This window comes from Mobula birostris, chromosome 18 (assembly GCF_030028105.1).
Source record: "Mobula birostris isolate sMobBir1 chromosome 18, sMobBir1.hap1, whole genome shotgun sequence".
NCBI classification, from domain to species: domain Eukaryota; kingdom Metazoa; phylum Chordata; class Chondrichthyes; order Myliobatiformes; family Myliobatidae; genus Mobula; species Mobula birostris.
Window position 1 is genome coordinate 67828346 of NC_092387.1, and position 19978 is coordinate 67848323.

At 41.7% G+C, this 19978-nt stretch overlaps 1 protein-coding gene across 5 annotated transcripts in view; it reads left to right on the forward strand.

Annotated features, from left to right (window-relative positions):
* Positions 1-19978, forward strand: part of wdfy4 (WDFY family member 4) — a 358785-nt gene that overhangs the window by 116975 nt on the left and 221832 nt on the right. For all 5 annotated transcript variants that reach the window (XM_072282880.1, XM_072282882.1, XM_072282881.1 and 2 more), the window contains 6 exons: positions 249-439; positions 2647-2799; positions 6527-6597; positions 18394-18555; positions 19681-19772; positions 19876-19975. In XM_072282880.1, coding sequence (XP_072138981.1) covers positions 249-439; positions 2647-2799; positions 6527-6597; positions 18394-18555; positions 19681-19772; positions 19876-19975 — 769 coding nt within the window. The remainder of the gene's footprint in view (positions 1-248; positions 440-2646; positions 2800-6526; positions 6598-18393; positions 18556-19680; positions 19773-19875; positions 19976-19978) is intronic.

The following is a 19978-nucleotide window of genomic DNA, read 5'->3' on the forward strand; positions in this document are numbered from 1 at the left end:
ACTTGTAAATGAAGCAGATAATTCAAGTCACATTTGTGAAAAGATAACCACCATCTGACTTGTCAGTAACCTTGAACTGGATCTCAAAATGAAAAGGCATTGTTTTCTGTTTCTTCCTCTTCAGGTGCTACCTGACCTGCTGAGTGCTTTCCAGAATTTATTTTCCACTTCTGTACATCGTTGCGTTTAAACTTTTGGTTTGAGGATCATGATGTGTGAGCACTGAACTGTTTGGATTTATCTTTCAGGAGTCAGAACATTCATTTCCAATCCTGCTGCCAACTGTTTACAATCCCTCGGTGGTCCCGCTGTGATATTAGGCTTGGTTGCCATGGCATCCGATGATGGTGAAATGTATGCAGCTATTAAAGTTCTGATTTCTGTTCTGAACAGCAGTACATTGTGCGAACAAGAGATGCGACGCATTAAAGGCTACAGGGTAAAGTGACCAATTTAGAAATGATTATATTGGATGCTAGAGCTTGAAATCTTCTCATGGATGTTTGATCATCAAAGTTTAGAACATTTCTGAAAGTCAATGATGATCTAAGTTTATCAGTTGATTTTGAACAATAATCTTATAAATATAATGTAGTCAAATTATTTGCATAACCTATAGTGGATATTGGTGACACACAATGAAAGTCAAATCAAGGAAGGATTGACAAGGATCTTTGTTGAGAGACTAGACCCATTGATGCCTACATTTTTATGCAAATGTGTGTATAAATTATTATTTTCTTCATTTTCTTCGAAGTGTTCTTTCCCACTTCCTGTCGAAGTTCAGTGTCGGGTGAAGTTATACCAATTTCTTGACTTGTAATGAGGATATCATATCTCCATCATACCAGTGTGTGCTGTGCCCAGAATATAGTTGCCAGCAGAAATTGGATGAAAAGGTCATGACTTACAACCTCTGTTGTAACTTCCAGTTCAACAGGAAACACCTCAGACACAAGCTGTATAACATTGGGATATCACACTTTCATCAATCCCCTGCAGACATTTTAGTCTATTAATAATCTCATCACATACGTAGGTTTCCGGACAGAGAACGTTCAGTCCCCAGACCTCGATCTGTGACCACAGTACTGCAGCTTCTCACAGGGGTCTGATCAGGCTGCTACATGACATCTCCACTCTCAGACCACACCTCCTGCCCATACATTCAGATTAATTTATCACACGTAGAGTGAAATGTGTTGTTTGTGTTAACGTCTAAGGATATGCTGGGGGCAGTCAGCATGTGCCACCATACATTCCAGTGCCAACATAGCATGCCCCCCATGCCTCTCAGTCTTTCAAAAGGTACATTTACTTTTCATTATTCTGGTCACTGCTTGTATGATCGTGTTCCTCTCCTTGCCGCCACCACCACCACCATTGCTGCCCTCCGTGAAAAGCCCCCCCCCCCGCCTCCCCACTTCACTCCCACCCTCTGTGGTTGTCAGGGGACAGATCACTTCAACAACATTGACTATTTTCCAAGAGGCAGAGTGTGAATGAGACAGCAGCTCTAAATCTGCTGGCAAAGTTGGCCCTTAACACAAAGATGGCTGTTTGGCCAAGAGGTTCGGGGTTGTATACATTGATACTAAACTGAATCTTTGAACCTTTGAAGTTTGTGGACGAAATGAAAATAAGTGGAAGGGCAGGTACTGTTGAGGAAGCAGGGAGTCTGCAGAAGGACTTACGAGAATTAGGAGAATGGGCAAAGAAAGGGCAGATGAAATACAGCATAGGGAAGAAGGAATGAAGGTGTAGACTATTTCTTAAATGGGGAGCAAATTCAGAAATCAGAGGTGCAAAGGAACTTGGCAACCCTCATGCAGGATTCCCTAAAGGTTAACCTGCGGTTTGAGTCAGTGATAAGGAAGGCAAGTACAATGTTAGCATTTATTTCATGAGCACTCAAATATAAAGTGTGATGCTGAGACTTTATAAGGCATTGGTCAGACTGCACTTGGAGTACTGTGAGCAGTTTTGATCCTCTTATCTGGGAAAATATGTGCTGGTATTGGAGAGAGTCCTGAGCAGGTTCATGAGAATGATACCGGGAATGAAAGGGTTAACATACGAGGAGTGTTTGGTTGTACATATGTACAATCAGATGACAACAAACTTGAATTTAAACTTAAACTTCCCTCTCAGCTTCATTCTCCTGCCTTCTCTCTTTGACACTGTGACTAATCAAGAACCTATCAACTTCTGCTTTAAATATACTGAATGACCTGGCCTCCACAGCGACTTGTGGCAATGAATTCCACAGATTCACCACCCTCTGGCTAAAGAAATTCCTCATCTCTATTCTAAAGGGACATCCTTGTATACTGAGGCAGGGTCCTAGACTCTCCCACTATAGGAAACATCCTCTCCACATCCACTCTTATCTAGGCCTTTCAATATTCACTAATTTTCAATGAGGTCACTCCTTGCCAACCTTCTAAACATAACCAAACCAAAAAACAGGAAACTGGTCCATAAATAGAAAGATGAAAGTTCAAATAGTTTGAATTAAGAACAGACAGTATATTTCATTTATGAAAAACTCTTGTTTTTATTTTTACAGTAATTGACTCATTTGAATTCATTGTCAATTGTTCCAATACAATGATGATCACATTTAACTCTTCAAATTCCATACAGCTCTTGGCTCTGCTGCTGAAAAAGAAGGCCCGGTTGTCAAATGCCATGATTTTTCAGCTTGTGCTGACCATAGTTGGAACGGTCGAGCTGGGCCAAGGAAGCTCAACAGTCCAGAACCTGAGCGCTTTCAGAGACCTGCTTTGTAATTTTGAGGTAAATGGACTTTGAAGATAATGTTATCCAAGGCTTGTCTTTAAATCTGTAACAGACTGCAGTTAAAAGCCATTGTCATTTTCTTCTTAAGCCTACCACCCCTGCTGGGGCCTAGGCCGCCATCAGCAGCTCGCCTGAGTCCTCTCTCTTGGGCAGATAGTAGATTGACTGGCCTTGTGGCTTCTGCTTTCAACTTCAAACATCTTCCAGATGAAGATTCTTTCTCTCTCAGGGATGAGGTCTTTGGAGCTTCTGCTCGTGTTGCTGCAGCTCTGAGTTTTTATGGGATGGGGTTGCTAGCCTCACAACTATCCCTGCTCCTTTCGCAGCCGGGCTTGGGGCTGACCATGGCGGAGTTAAAAACCATTGTAACCATTGTAACATGGAATAATTCGGTTTGTGACTGGGAGTCTGCAAACACATGCTCACATACACATAACCATGCATGCAGATATACACACACATACAGGCACACATATACACAGGCAGCGTACACAAATTAATCCCTGTATTCTACATGTACTGCAGAAACACTGGGGTGCTATAGCACATCCAAACTGCCAAACTTTATTTTTAATACTTTTTTTTAGAGATACAGCATGGAATAGGCCCTTCCAGCTGTTCGAACTGCACCTTCCCAACAAGTCCTGACATCCTGACTTAACCCTAAACTAATCATGGGACCGTTTACAATGACTAATTAACCTCCTACCCGGTATGTCTTTGGACTGTGGGAGGAAACTGGAGCACTCAGAGGAAACGCACGCATTCCACGGGGAGGATGTACAGCAACTCCTTACAGAGGATGCTGGAATTGAACTCTGAACTCTGATGCCCAAAGCTTTAATAGCTTTGCGCTGATGTGGTGTCTTTGCTTGATTCATCTAGCTCAGCATAGATTTCAGATTGAGACAGGTACTTACTTCACCTTGATGTACATGTCCACAGCTACATTAACTGCCCAGTCAATGGAGATAAGAGCATTGGAAAAATAATACTGGTAAATTACAAATAGTTGTTAACATAGAAGATAGAACATTATAGCACAGTACAGGCCCTTCAGCTCATAATGTTGTGGTAAACTTTTAATCTATTCTAACATCAATCTAACCCTTCCCTCCCACATAACCCTCCACTTTTCTATCATCTGTGTGCCTTTCTAAGAGTTTTTAAAATGTCCCTACTGTATCTGGCTCTCCCACCACCCTTGGAGGTGCATGCCTTGCACCCACTACTCTCTGACATCCCCTGTATACTTTTCTCCAATCACACTTAGAATTATGTTCTCTCAGATTAACCATTGCCACTCTGGGAGAAAGGTGCTACTGTCCACTCTTTCTCTGCCTCTTATCACCTTATAGACCTCCAACAAGTCACCTCTCATTCTCCTTTGCTCCAAAGAAGCACAGCAGGGTAGTGTAGCAGTTAGCATAATTGCTTTACAGTGCCTGTGATCACTGATCGAAATTCGATTCCCGCCGCTTTCGGTAAGGAGTTTGTATGTTCTCATGGTGACCGTGTTGGTTTCTTCTCACGTTCTAAAGATGTACGCATTAGGGTTAGTGAGTTGTGGGCATGGTATGTTGGCGCCAGAAGTGAGCCGACATTTGCGGGCTGCCCCCAGCACGATATACTTATTTATTTATTTAGAGATACAGCACGGAACTAGTCTTTCTGGCCCAGAAAGCCTCACCACCTAGCAAACCACCGATTTAACCCTAGTCTAATCATGGGACAATTTACAATGAACAATTAACCTACCAAGCAGTATGTCTTTTTGGACTGTGGGAGGAAACCGGAGCACCCGGAGGAAACCCGCGTGGTTCACAGGGACAACGTGCAGACTCCTGACAGACAGCGCCGGAACTGAGCTCCGAACTCTGGAACTCTGGAACATTCCGAGCTGTCAAAGCTTGGTGAAAACGGCTATGTCACCATGGCACGCTCCTCGGAATGCATTGGTTATTGATGAAATAGAGATAGATTTCACTGTATGTACATGTGACAAATAAACCTAACTTTAAAATCTTTATCTTTAATCCCTCTTTAAAAGAGAAAAGCCCTTGCTTGCTCAGCCTTTTAAAGGATACATTTCTTTTTTCATTATTCTGTTTTAGTTTAATGTCATTTGTTTTCAGTCTTTTTTGTTTTTGTAACTAACAATTTTTAATAATAATTTCATTGGATTCGATGATTGACTTCATTTATAATAATAATAACTATTTACATAGCACCTTTCATACATAAAGGTGCAGATTCAAAGTGCTTTACATACATAACTCATCTCCTTCTACCTTAGGCCACATACTTATCAATCATCACTGATGAGTTATTAACTTCAAACTTTCTGCATAATCACTCAAAGAGTTGAATTGCTTCTGCATGTAACGAGAGCTGTATTACTCATCTCCTTCTACCTTAGGCCACAAACTTATCAATCACCCCTGCTATGGACACTTTCTGGAGGTCCAAGATCTGTATGCTCCATGACTGCTGGACTAAGTGTGTAAATGTAGGAGGGGACTATGTTGAAAAATAAATGTGCTAGGTTTTCTAAAATTGACTCCTTCTACCTTAGGCCATAAACTTATCAATCACACCTGGTAGATAGTAAAAATAATCAGTAGACGTACAAGACAAAATTAAAAGGCACAAGTAAAGATAAACATTATATAGAACAAAATTAATTGAATATATCGAATTAGTTAAATATAATCAACTATGACAGGCATGAAGTAACCCTGTAAGTAGACCAAATTAAAAAAGTAGGTTGATAGTAGAGTTTAACATTCCACATGACTAGACTGACGTACTTCAGTCAGTGGAGTGTTCCAGGTATTTGGTGCATAAGAGCAAAAGGTCACATCGCCAGTTCTTATATGTTCAGCTCTAGGAAAACTAAGCAAACCAGTATTCATGGATCTGAGATTACGATTAGGGATGTAAAGGGATAGACACCCCAAACTATATGGAGGAGCTGGATTATTTAGACCTTTATATACAATTAAAAGTATTTGAAAATTGATCCTAAAGGACACAGGCAGCCAGTGTAATGATACCAAGACAGGTGAAATGTTAATAGCTTTCGATCTCCGACTGCTAGGAACTAGAATACAGAATGAAAACTGTTTTCCATTTGGCAATGTGCCACCCCATCCTTGCTGCTTATCAAAATCTATCAGAGCATGCTGGGGGTAGACCCTTGGCATGAAGCTGGCCACAGCCCAGCCTCTAGCCAAACCTTTGTGTCCAGCTCAGTGGTGTTTAGCACTTTGCATTTTGGAACGGAGTGTCAGTAGGTGCTGGGTGCTGTCTGAAGCCAGTCTGGTCCAATGTGATATGATCCTTTGTGAGGGTGAAATTGGCATTTGCAATGGATATTACCTAAATACCTAAGTTCCTGCCTGTGGCCATCAAACTTTACAACTCCTCCCTTGGAGGGTCAGACACCCTGAGCCAATAGGCTGGTCCTGGACTTATTTCCTGGCATAATTTACAAACTATTATTTAATTACTTATGGTTTTATATTGCTATATCTATACTCTATTCTTGGTTGGTGCAACTGTAACGAAACCCAATTTCCCTCGGGATCAATAAAGTATGACTATGACGATGACTATGACTACCTTTACTGATGGGCCATCAAGCACTTTCAGAAGACTTGCTGACTGTGTAGTGAACTGGTTTCTCATCTTTATTAATGGAAAGATGTTTTTTATTTTTCAGATTTGGTTGCATGCACCTGAGAAACTTGACCTTCTGCTTCTCAAACACTTTGTGGAACTTCTCCAAAGCAGGTAAGAAGCTGTGTCAGGCACTGCAGTCCAAACGTTGGACCCTTCATTGTCTTTCCTTTTGGGGTGTTGGACATGTGATTGACTCAATTAGTATATGCTGATGGAAAATATAAAAGCTAGATATCTCTCCACATGAAAACATTGGTACTATATAATTGTGTGTTGTTCTGGATTTCCAACGTCTGCAGAATCTCTTGTGTTAATAATATAATTGTGCTGTTTTCTGTATGTCGGGGCTTTTGGATCCTAAATCTTGCGCAGCTGCATAAAATTGCTCTCTACTTCACAGGGGTTCTTAGTTCGATGGTCTAGGATTTTAGTTAACATTGGCATTGCTGGAACCTGTTTTCCATCTCTAGCGAGAGGTTGGTGATGTGCTGAGGTGGACATGCCCAGGATATTGGTGCAACACCGATGAATTATCAGGAAGTTGACTCCATATTGCAATAGCATGTGACTTGAAGGAAATTACTTATTTACTTCTCAATATCTTTTGAACTTCTGAGAAGCGGAATCAGAATCAGAATTAAGTTTATTATCACCATCTGACATGATGTAAAATTTGTTATTTATTTATTTAGAGATGCAGCATTGAACAGGCCCTTCTGGCCCAAGGAGCAATGCTACCCAGCAACTCACCTACTTATTTAACCCTAACCTAATCGGGGACAACTTATAATGACCAATTAACCTCCTAACCAGTACATCCTTGGAACGTGGGAGGAAACTGGAAAACCTGGATGAAACCCATATTGTTATGGGAGAACATACAAATTCCTTGCAGACAGCACTGGAATTTAACTCTGAGCTCCAAGACCCTGAGCTGTAAAATTATCTCGCTAACCACATCCCTACCATGGCACGCTGTTTTATGGTAGCAGTCCAGTGCAAGGCAACAATACAGCGCACAGGTTTAGAGCCTTGAGTTTTCAACACTGAATCCATTGTGTTCCTGTGGATATATAAGACCATATGATATAGGAGCAGAATTAGGCCATTTGGCCCATTGAGTCGTCTCCATGATTTCATCATGGCTGCTCCAATTTTCCTCTCAGCCCCAATCTCCTGCCTTCTCCCTGTGTCCTTTCATTTCCTGACCAATCAAGACTGTATCAGCCTCTCCCTTAAATATAAATAAAGATTTGGCCTCCACAGCTGTCAGTGGCAAAAAATTCCACAGATACACTACTCACTGGCTAAAGAAATATCTCCTCATCTCCACTCTAAAAGGATGCCCCTCTATTCTGAGGCTGTGTCCTCTGGTCTTAGACTCTCCCACCATAGGAAACATCCTCTCCACACCCACTCCATCAAGTCCTTTCACCATTTGATAGGCTTCAATAAAGTCCCCCCTCATTCTTCTGAATTCTAGTGAATACAGGCCGAAAGCCATCAGATGCTCTTCATTTGACAAGCCATTCAATCCTGGAATCATTTTCATGAACCTCCTTTGAACCCTCTCCAGTTTCAGCACATCCTTTCTTAGATAAGGGGCCCAAAACTGCTCACAATACTCCAAGTGAGACCTCACCAGTGCTTTATAAAGTCTCAGTGCTACATCCTTGCTTTAATATTCTAGTTCTCTTGAAATAATGCTAACATTGCATTTGCCTTCCTCAACACAGACTCAACCTGCAAATTAACCTTTAGGGTATCCTGCACAAGGACTCCCAAGTCACTTGGTGCCTCAGTTTTTTTTGTATTTTCTCTCCATTTAGAAAATAATCTACCCTTTCATTTCTTCTACCAAAGTGCATGACCATGTATTCTACCTGCCATTTCTTTGCCCATTCTCCTAATCTGTCTGTCTTCCTGTAGCCTCAATACTTCCTCAAAACAGCCTTCCCCACCACCTATCTTCATATCATCTGTAAACTTCACAACAAATCCATCAATTCCGTCATCTACATCATTGACATATAACGTAAAAAGAATCGGTCCCAAAATAGACCTCTGTGGAACACCACTAGTCACTGGTAGTGAACCAGCAAAGGCTCCCTTTATTCCCAGTCTTTGCTTCCTGCCAATCAGCCACTGCTTTATCCATGCTAGAATGTTTCCTGTAATAGCATGGGCCTGTAGCTTGTTAAGCAGCTTCACATCTCAAAGACTTTGTCAAAGGCTTCTGAAAATCCAAGTACACCACATCAACTGATTCTCCTTTATCTAACCTGCTTGTTATTTCTTCAAAGAATTCCAAAAGATTTGTCAGGCAAGATTTTCCTTTGAGGAAACCATAAGACCATAAGACATAGGAGCAGAATTAGGACATTCAGCCCATCAAGTCTCCTGTGCCATTCCATCATGGCTGATCCTGGATCTCACTCAACCCCATGCACATGCCTTCGCGCCATATCTTTTGATGCCGTAACTGATCAGAAAATGATCAACTTTCACCTTAAATGTATCCATGGACTTGGTCTCCACCGCAGTCTGTGGCAGAGCATTACACATATTCACTACTCTCTGATTAAAAAATTCCTCCTTACCTCCGTTGCCATCTTCCTGTCCTTTGAGTCCATGCTAGAATCAAGTGATTCTTGAAAGGTCATGAGCAATGCATCCATTATCTCTTCAACAACCTCTGTCAGGGCTCTGGTATGTAGTCCATCTGGTCCACCTTAAGACCTTTGAGTTTGCCTCACACTTTTTCCTTTGTAATAGCAAAGGCACTCATTCCTGCTCCCTGACACCCACAAACCTCTGGCACACTGCTAGTGAAGAACGATGCAAATTCCAATTAATTTCATCTGCCATTTCTTTGTCCCCCATTACTACCTCATCAGCATCATTTTCCAGTGGTCCAATATCAACTCTCATCTCCCTTTTACTCTTTACATAATTTAAAAAAACTTTTGGTATCCTGCTTTAGATTATTGGCTAGTTTGACCTCATACTTAATTTTTTCCCTTCTTATAGCTTTTTTTTAGTTGCCTTTTGTTGGATTTTAAAAGGTTCCCAATCATTCAACTTCTCACTCAGTTTTGCTACCTTTCCTTGGCTTTTATGCAGTCCTTAACTTCCCTTGTCAGCCATGGTTGCCTTGCACTGCCATTTGAGAACAAATTCTTCTGTGGGACATATCCATCCTGGCCCTTGTGAACTATTCATCTAAACTTCAGCCATCTCTGCTTTGCAATCATCCCCACCAGTATCGTCCTCCAATCCACCTGGGCAAGCTCCTCTCTCATACCTCTGTAATTCCCTCTACTCCATTGTGATACTGATACATATTACTTGTATTTCTCCCTCTCAAATTATAGTATGAATTCAATCATATTATGATCATTGCCTCCTAAGAGCTTTTATACAAAATCCCCTCATAAGATTTAATAATTGACTCTCAACATCTTCCCAACCACTGAGATCACATTACCTGGTCTATAGTTTCCTTTCTTCTGCCTCTCTCCCTTCTTGAAGTGTGGAGTGACATTTGCAATTTTCCAGTCTTCAGGAACCATTCCAGAATTTAGTGATATGAAACATAACATAGAAATTTGCAGCACATTACAGGCCCTTTGGCCCACAATGTTGTTCCGACCATGTAATCTACTCTTAAAAGATCATTACTAATGCCACCACAATCTCTTCAGTCACATCTTTCAGAACCCTGTGGTGTACATCATTTGGTCCAGGTGACATACCTACCTTCAGACCTTTGTTTCCCAAGAGCATTCTGTTTGTAATGGTAACTTCACACACTTCATGCTCCCTGACATCTGGAACTTCCACCATACTGCTAGTGTCTTCCACAGTGATGCAAAATACTGATTCAGTTCATCTGCCATTTCCTTGTTCTCCATTACGACCTCTCCAGTTCTTTTCCAGCGGTTTGATATCTACTCTCCCCTTACTTTTACACTTTATGTATCTGAAGAAACTTCTGATATCCTCTTTAATACTATTGGCTAGTGTACTTTCATATTCCGTGTTTACCTTTTTAATTACTTTTTAAATTGAATCTGGTTTTCGAAAGCTTCCCAATCATCTAAGTTCCCAGTAATTTTGCTCTATTATATGCCCCCTCTTTGGCTTCTTTTGTTAGCCACAGTTGTGTCATCTTGCCTTTAGAAAGTTTCTTCCTCTTTGGGATGTACATATCCTGTGCCTTCTGAATTGCTTTCAGAAATTCCAGGTGTAACTGCTGTGCTGTCATCCCTGCCAGTGTTCTTTTCCAATCAATTCTGGCCAACTCCTTTCTCATTCCTCTGTAATTCCCTTTACTCCACTGTAATACTGATACATCTGACTTCAGCTTCTCCTTCAAAAATTTCAGGGTGTATTCGATTGTATTATGATCACTTGCCTCTAAGGATTTTTTTTTACCTTGAGCTCTCTAATCAATTCTGGTTCATTGCACAGCACCCAATCCTGAATAGCTGATCAATAGTGGGCTCAACCACAAGCTGCTTTAAAAAGCCATCTCATAGGCAGTCTAGAAAGTCCCCCTCCTGGCATTCAGCACCAACCTGATGTTCCTGATCTATTTGCGTCTTGAAATTCCTCATGACTATTGTAACATTCCCCTTTGGAATGCATTTTCTATCTCCCACCATAATTTGTAGAGCACATCCTTACTTCTGTTTGGGGGTCTATATACAACTTCTTTTTACCCCTGCAGTTCCTTAGCTCTGTCCACAATATTCAACACCTTCTGGGGCAAAAGAAAGGAAACTATAGACTAGTAAGCCTAACCTCAGTGTTTGGAAAAATGTTGGAGTCGAATATTAAGGATGAGGTTTTGGGGTACATGGAGTCTAATGATAAAATAAGTCAAAGTCAGCATGGTTTCTGCAAAGGGAAATCTTGCCTGACAAATCTGTTAGAATTCTTTGAGGAAGTAACAAGCAGGGTGAACAAAGGAGAGGCAGTGGATGTCATTTACTTGGATTTTCCGAAGGCATTTGATAATGTGCCACACATGAGATAACTATCCTATGGTGTTACAGGAAAGATACTGGCATGGATAGAAGAATGGCTTATAGGCAGCAGGTATCTATTGGAATAAAGGGGTACTTTTCTGGTTGGCTGCCAGTGACTAGTGGTGTTCCTCAGGGGTCAGTATTGGGACCGCTACTTTTCACATTGTTTGTCAATAGATTAGATTAGATTATGAGGACACGCAATCCTCATTTATTGTCATTTAGAAATGCATGCATTAAGAAATGATACAATGTTCCTCCAGAGTGATATCACAAAAAAAGCAGGGCAAACCAAAGACTAACACTGACAGGACCACATAATTATAACATATAGTTACAGCAGTGCAAAGCAATACCATAATTTGATAAAGAGCAGAGCATGGGCATGGTAAAAAAAAGTTTCAAAGTTCCGATCGACTCCCGATAGTCCCGATAGCAGGTGGCAAAAGGGAGAAACTCTCCCTGCCATAAACCTCCAGGCGCCGACAACTGCTGATGCATTGGAAGCACCCGACCACAGCCAACTCTGAGTCCGTCTGAAAACTTCGAGCCTCCGACCAGCCCTCCGACACTGAGCACTGAGCACCATCTCTGCCGAGTGCTTCAACCCCGCCCCGGCTGCTGAGCAACAAGCAAAGCCAAGGACTCGGGGCCTTCTCCTCTGGAAATTCTGGATCACACAGTAGCAGCGGCAGCAAGGAAGGCATTTCAGAAGTTTCTCCAGATGTTCCTCTGTGCTCTCACGTCTGTCTCCATCAGATGAGGATTGTGCACGGCACCCTACTTGACAGATAACAGATATCAATCACTGGAGTGGCCGTTGTGCGCTGCGTCGCGCTGCCATCTTCTCCTCCTCCCCTTTGTCCTAACTTTGTCTGAGGTCTTACCAATAGTTTAGATAATGGAATTGATGGTTTTGTGGCAAAGCTTGCTGATGTTACGAAGATAGGTGGAGCGCTAAGTTGTGCTGAGGAAGCAATGCGATTGCAGCAGGACAGACAAGTTGGAAGGATGGGCAAAAAAGTGGCAGATGGATTATCTAAATGGGGAGAAAATTTAAACATTAGAGGTGCAGAGGGACTTAGGGGTCCTCATGCAAGACTCCCAGAAGGTTAATTTGCAGATTGAGTCTGTGATGAAGAAGGCAAATGCAATGTTGGCATTTATTTCAAGGGAAGTAGAATAGAAAGGCAAGGAGATAATGCTGAAGCTTTATAAGACACTAGTGAAGCCGCACTTGGAGTATTGTCAAACAACAGGAATTCTGCAGATGCTGGAAATTCAAGCAACACACATCAAAGTTGCTGGTGAATGCAGCAGGCCAAGCAGCATCTGTAGGAAGAGGTGCAGTCGACGTTTCAGGCTGAGACCCTTCGTCAGGACGAAGGGTCTCGGCCTGAAACGTCGACTGCACCTCTTCCTACAGATGCTGCTTGGCCTGCTGCGTTCACCAGCAACTTTGATGTGTGTTGCTTGGAGTATTGTCAACAGTTTTGGGCCCCATGTCTCAAAAGGGATGTCTTGTTAGTGGAAAGAGTCCAGAGAAGGTTCACAAGGATGATTCCGGGAATGAAGGGGTTAACTTATGAGTATTTGGCAGCTTTAGGCCTGTACTCACTGGAGTTTAGAAGAATGCATGGGGATTTCATTGAAAGCTACCGAATGTTGAAGGGACTAGATAGGGTGAATGTGGAGAGGATGTTTCCTATGGTGGGGGTATCCAGAACTAGAAGACACAGCCTCAAAATTGAGGGGCAACCTTTTAGAACAGAGGTAAGGAGGAACTTTTTTAGCCAGAGAATAGTGAATTTGTGGAATGCTCTGCCACAGACTGCGGTGGAGACCAAGTCTGTGGATACTTTTAAAGCAAAAATTGATAGTGTTCTGATTGGTCAGGGCATCAAAGGATATGGCGAGAAGGAAGGTGTATGTGTACGATCCAAGATCAGCCATGATGGAATGGCGGAGTAGACTCAATGGGCAGAATGGCCTATTTCTGCTCCTGTATCTTATGGTCTTATGGACCCTCTCCCACCTCTTTCTGATGACTTCATTTCATTTTTTTTAGCAGTAGAGTAACACCATCCCCTCTGCCTTCCTGCCTGACCTTTTGGTAAAATATGTATCCTTGAACATTAAGCTCCTTGCTATAATCTTCTTTCAACTATGATTCAGTGACGCTGACAACATCATACATGGCAATCTGCAAATGTGCTACAAGTTCATTTACCTTATTCCGTATACTCGACGCATTCAAATCTAACACTTTCAGTCTGTATTCACCCTTTTCGATTTTGTCTGCCTTTTACGTTGCAACTCATCCTGTTGACTGCAATTTTGCCCTATCAACAGCCTCTCCTGTCCACACATTGCCTCTGTTTGTAAACCAGCTACCTCATCTTCAGCACTATTATCCACCTTTGCTACGATACTTCGTGCATTGAAATATAGGCAAGTCAGGACACTATTCGCACCATACTCAAGCTTTTGATTCCTAACTTTGCCTGAGGTCTTACCAACATCTGCCTCCACAACCTCTCCACCAACTGTTACTCTGATTCCCTGCAACTCTAGTTTAATCCCCACAGTGCAGTATTAACACACCTTCCCACTATGATATTAGTCCCCCTCCATTTCAGGTGCAAACCATACCATCTGTATAGGTCCCACCTTCGCTGGAAGAGAGTCCAATGATCCAATAATCTTATGCCCTCTGTCCTACGCCAACTCCTTAGCCATGTATTAAACCATAGAACCTTCCTAGTTCTGGCCTCAGTAGCACATGGCATGAGTAGAAATCCTGAGATCACAACCCTGGAGGTCTGCCCTTTAACTTAGCACTTAACTTCCTGAGTGTCCTATGCAGAACCTCATCACTCATCATTAGTACCCACATGGACCTCGACTTCTGGTTGTTCACTCTCTCACTTAAGAATGCTGAGGACTTGATTGGAGATATCCTAGACCCTGGCACCCGGGATGCAACATACCATCCAGGAATCTTGTTCTCGCCCACAGAACCTCCTGTCTGTTCCCCTAACTAACAGACCACCTATTACCACAGAGTGCCTCTTCTCCCCCCTTCCCACTGAGTCGCAGAGCCAGAGATCCGACTACTGTGACTTTCCTTTGTTTGGTCAACACTCCCAACAATATCCAAAGTGAAATATCTGTTATTGAGGGGGATGACCACAGGGTTGCTCCTGAAACCTTCTTCCCTTTGAGAGGTGTAACTATCTCTTTATATGTCCTATCTGTCACCCCCTCAGCTTCCTGAATGATCCGGAGTTTATCCAGTTCCAGCTCCATCTCCTTAATGTAGATTGCTAGAAGCTGGATGCACTTCTTGCAATTGTAGTCATCAGGGACACTGGAGGTCTCCCTGCCTTCCCACATCGTGCAAGAGGAGCATTCAGCTATCCTGTCCTATTTAAGCCAGTGCAGGTTCAGCCAATGAAGCAACTTACTGAGAAGCAAGCCCCTCTTCTTTGGGAAAGTCAAAAGCCTCTGGGCCTTGCTGACAAGGACTGCATTTACATTGGATTCTGGTTAATTGGGATACACTGGGACAAAGTATTTTGGCCCAGTTAAGTGGCTGCCCAAATTAGTTGAAGTTTGATGGAAATAATTGAAAAGGTATAAGATACAAACTGAGTGACAAATTATGTATTTAAATAAAATACAGATCAAATTACCAATACTGCAGTATTATAAAACTGTATATTAGTTCCTTATAGTTATCGACAGAGGAATCATCCCGAGTGTGTCATGAAAAAATGCAGTGCAGGCACCTAGTACAGATAGTCAACTGCCCTCATACAGTGCTGTCAATGATTGCATCCTCCAAATCCTCAGCTTCCTAACTTGTTAAAATAGTGAAACTGTTTCATTTATACTCCTATTTGTTTCTGGCATCTTCCAGCCTGCATGCTTATAACCGCAGTGAGCACAGTTCTGAATTACCTTACTGCTTATTTCTCACAAACTATCAGTTATGAAAATCACTGCCTTTTTGAACACAAATACATGCAACTGACACTATTTAAAACCTTGGCTCTAAGCACGCAGCACAGCGCATTAGATCTGTATGGCAACAGTCTCCTGCCCCAATTAGGTGGCATGGTGACCCAAATAAATGAAGGAGCCCTGGCAATATCCTCGATTTATTTTTGTTCTTTAAGAGTTATCCCAAATAAGCGGTTGCCCAATTAACCGGAATCCACTGTATTTCCCATTTCCATACTGTAATACGAGAAGATGCTGTGGACCAGACTCTGAACTGAAAATCCATCTGTTTGAGGATGGTGTGTGGCTTGAAGGGGGCCTGAGGGAGGGGTGTTACTGTATACCTACTGCTTTGATACTTGCTGGTGAAGGCTGTAGTTTTGGGAAATGTTGACTGAATAGCCTGGCTGAGAGTTTGGAGATGCGAAAAATGGGAACTGTTATGTGTCAGTGATTGTGACATGAACATTCAGGGTGGGGATGGCTTACTTATCACATGGTTGCTTTGTTCAGAAAAACAGTTCCGGAAGTACACTCATCCTGCATTGCTATTCAGGCCAATGCAATCAACTCAATAACATTCACATCATCATCAGAATAGGTTTAATATGTTGTGATGTATGTTGTTCTGCAGCAGTAGTACATTGCATACATAATTATAAAAACTATAAATTATATTAAGTATATATATAAAAAAAATTAAGTAGTGCAAAAAGAGAGGAAGATAATAATGAATTTGTGTTCATGGGTTCAATGGCCATTCAGAAATCTGATGGGAGAGGGGAAGAAGCTGTTCCTGAAACATTGAGTGTGTGTCTTCAGGGTCCTGTACTATCTCCTTGATGGTAGCGATGAGAAGAGGGAATGCCCAGGGTGATGGGGTCCTTAATGATGAAATCCACCTTCCTGAAGCATTGCCTTTTGAAGATGTCCTCAATGTGGGGAGGCTGGTGCCCGTGATGGAGTTTGCTGAGTTTACAACTTGCTGCAGCTTTTTCCAAGCCTGTGCAATGGCCCCTCCGTACCAGGCGGTAAAGCAGACAGAAAGAATGTTCTCCATGGTACACTTGTAGAAATTTGCGAGAGTCTTTGGTGACAGACCAAATCTCCTCCAACTCTAAACAAAATATAGCTGTGGTCATGCCTTCTTTGTAATTGCATCAATATGTTGGGGCCAGGGTAGATCTTCAGATATGTTGACACCCAGGAACTTGAATTTGCTCAACTTTTCCACTGCATTCCCAGCATATTCCCATCCCCTTCTAGTTTGGGTCAAAATAGAAAAATAAATGAGAGATTGGAAAGATGAAATTCAAAGTTCAAAGAAAAATTAATTATTTATGTTCATATATGTCGCCATATACAAGCCAGGGTTTCATTTTTCTGCAAGCATACTCATCAAATCTATAGAATAGTAACTCTAACAGGATCAACAAAATATCAACTAGAGTGCAGAAGACAACAAACTGTGTAAGTGCAAGTATAAATAAATAGCGATAAATAATGAGAATATGAGATGATGAAATAAGGAGTTCTTGAAAGTGAGATCATTGGTTGTAAGAATATTTCGGTGATGGGGCAATTGAAGTTGAGTGTAGTTATCTCCTTTTATTTAAGAGAGTGTGGGGTAGTAACTGTTCTTGAATCTGGTCGTGTGAGCCCTGAGGCTCCTGTACCTTCTACCTGAAGGCAGCAGTGAGAAGAGAGCATGTTCCGGGTAGTGAGGGTCTCTGATGATGGATGCTGCTTTCCTATGACAGTGTTTCATGCAAATGTGCTCAATGGTTGGGAGGGCTTTACCTGTGATGTACTGGGCTGAATCCACTACCTTTGCAGGATTTTCTGTTCAAAGGCATTGGTGTTTCCATACCAAACTGTGATGCAGCCAGACAATATATTTTGCACTACACACCTATAGAAGTTGACTCACTCCTGATCAGTGGTGAAATATGCAATTTATCTGTTTATTTATTTAGAGAAAGTGCAGAAAAGGTCCTTCTGGCCCTTTGAGACACACTGCCCAGCAACTGCTGAGAACCCAATTTAACCCTAATCTGATCATGGGACAATTTACAATGTCTAATCAACCTCTCTAGTACATCTTTGGACAGTGGGACGAAAGTGGAACACCCAGAGAAAACCCACACATTCCACAGGGAGGACGAACAGAGAATGCTGGGATAGAACTCCGATCTCCGATACCCCAAGCTGTAATAGTGCTGTGCTAATCGCCGTGCTACTGTAGCGCCAAAAAGGATTTTCTCCTCCTTTTCTGTTTAAAATCAATTCTTTGTTCTGTTACCTAGCTTTAGGGTAAGAAAGGGAATAAGAAGAGATGCGTGGGGTGAGTCTATTGCAGAGGGTGGTGGGAGCCTGCAGTGCACTGTCAGAGGTGCTAATGGAAGCAGATACGACACCGGCATTCAAGAGGCTTTTAGTTGGACACATGAATATGATCATAAACAAAAGAGATCTGCAAATGCTGGAAATCCAGGGTAATGCACACAAAGTGCTGGAGGAACTCTGCAGGTCAGGCAGCATTCATGGAGAGGAATAAATAGTCGACATTGTGGGCCAAGACTCTTTACCAGGACTGGAAAGGAGGGGGAGGGGTGGGGAAGGGAAGAAACCAGAATAAGAAGGAAGAGCGAGGAGGAAGAGTAGAAACTGGAAGGCGATAAGTGGGATTGGATTATGCGTGGACAGATAGGAGAGTTTAATTTTGGTATTATGTTTGGCACAAACAGCATGAGTTGGAAGGGCTGGTCCTGTGCTGGACTGTCTGTGCTCTATAAACTATGTGTTCTCAAGTTCACGGTGTGTGGTGAATAAACAAGTTCATCCCGGTGTTTATGTGTTCTTCTTGCAGTGGTGGGTGCAGAAACGCTGAAGTAATGCACAGACTCAAAGTGGCGCAGACACTCGTCTTTCTCCTGAACGATCCCAGCAACACCAGAACAAAGGTTCACCTCATGCAAACTATCCTTGCCCACTTGCTGGAAAATTGCTTCAGTATGACAGATTTTCTCAGGTAATCATAGTTTGGGATTCAAATTCAAATTTCGATTCATTTATTTATCACATATGCTTCAAAACATACCAGAGAAATGTGTTGTTTACATTAGCAACCTACATAACCTAAGTATGTGCTGGGGGCGGTCCACAAGTGTTGCTACATATCTTGATGCCAACACAGTACTGTATATCTCACTGTACATGTGATAAATGAATGATTAAGAATGGAATTGTTTTATGGATTTATGTTCCTTTTGATTTTACTTGAATGTTTTCATCTTGATGGAAATGTTCCTTTGGAAGAAATCTTTCAAAACAGAATTCAGGTTCATTTTCTTATCATATGTACATCGAAACATACAGTGAAATGTGTCATTTGTGTTAACAACCAACACAGTCTAGGGATGTGTTGGGGGAAGCCCGCAAATTATTTATAATAGTTTGCTATTTCTAATGTCCTTCAGGGAAGCAAACTCGACTCTCACATCCCTTTCTGACCCACACTGTGGTGGTCCAGGGGCTTTTTCCAATTGGGAATTAACTGTTATTTCTGTATTGCCTTTATCTGAAGAATCACAATGTATTTGATCAGATTTATTTCTTATATCTAACACATTGTTCTGTATTTGTGTGGACCATCACACTCAAAAACAGTAACTTTCTCTAAGCTGTAAGGCTGACAAACATTTCCAGACAGTAACCCACCCCTCCACACCCCAACCCGGACTACCACTACTTTATCATATCCTTTCAGTCACATTCTGTATAGACACCCCTGTGCCTGGTTACGTGTAATCAATCTATGTATATAAGCTATCTAATGTATTTGCAGTTTATGTGCTTTTATTATCATTGTGTTATTTATCTTTGTGTGTGTGTATTTTGTGTTACATCTGATCCGGAGAAATAATTATGTTGTTCATGAACTGCAAATGACATTAAGCAATCTTGAATCTTGATTTTTTTCTTTTGTTGTTGAGTTAATGTGGAACCAATTCAAGTGTAGTACAGAGTGAAAGGATGTTGTTATTTCTTTGCTGCCAGTTAAGTGAGTGACATAAATTGTAATAGAACAGCAGTCTAATTAGAGACATATTTAAAGGTTAATTACTATTGAAATATTTAATATTCTGTATTAAAGGATTGGACTCTTCCTTATCTACACGTTGCCTCCAGCTTCGATGAGTGAAAAATTTATTTCACTGGAAACTGTTTCTGATCCATCAATTGATGGTGAGACTTTTAATTTATTTAAAAGAATTATATGGTTGAAGTGTGTGCTTTCAGTCTCTCACAAATACTAAACCCAGACAATCAATTCCTTTGTTATTTAAAGTCATAAATCAAGTTTCTGGAAGGACAATATGGCTAAGAAATCAGCTGTTGAAGACGCTTTTGGATGTCTTGAGTTCAGATCACCTCAAACTGAATTTGAAGTA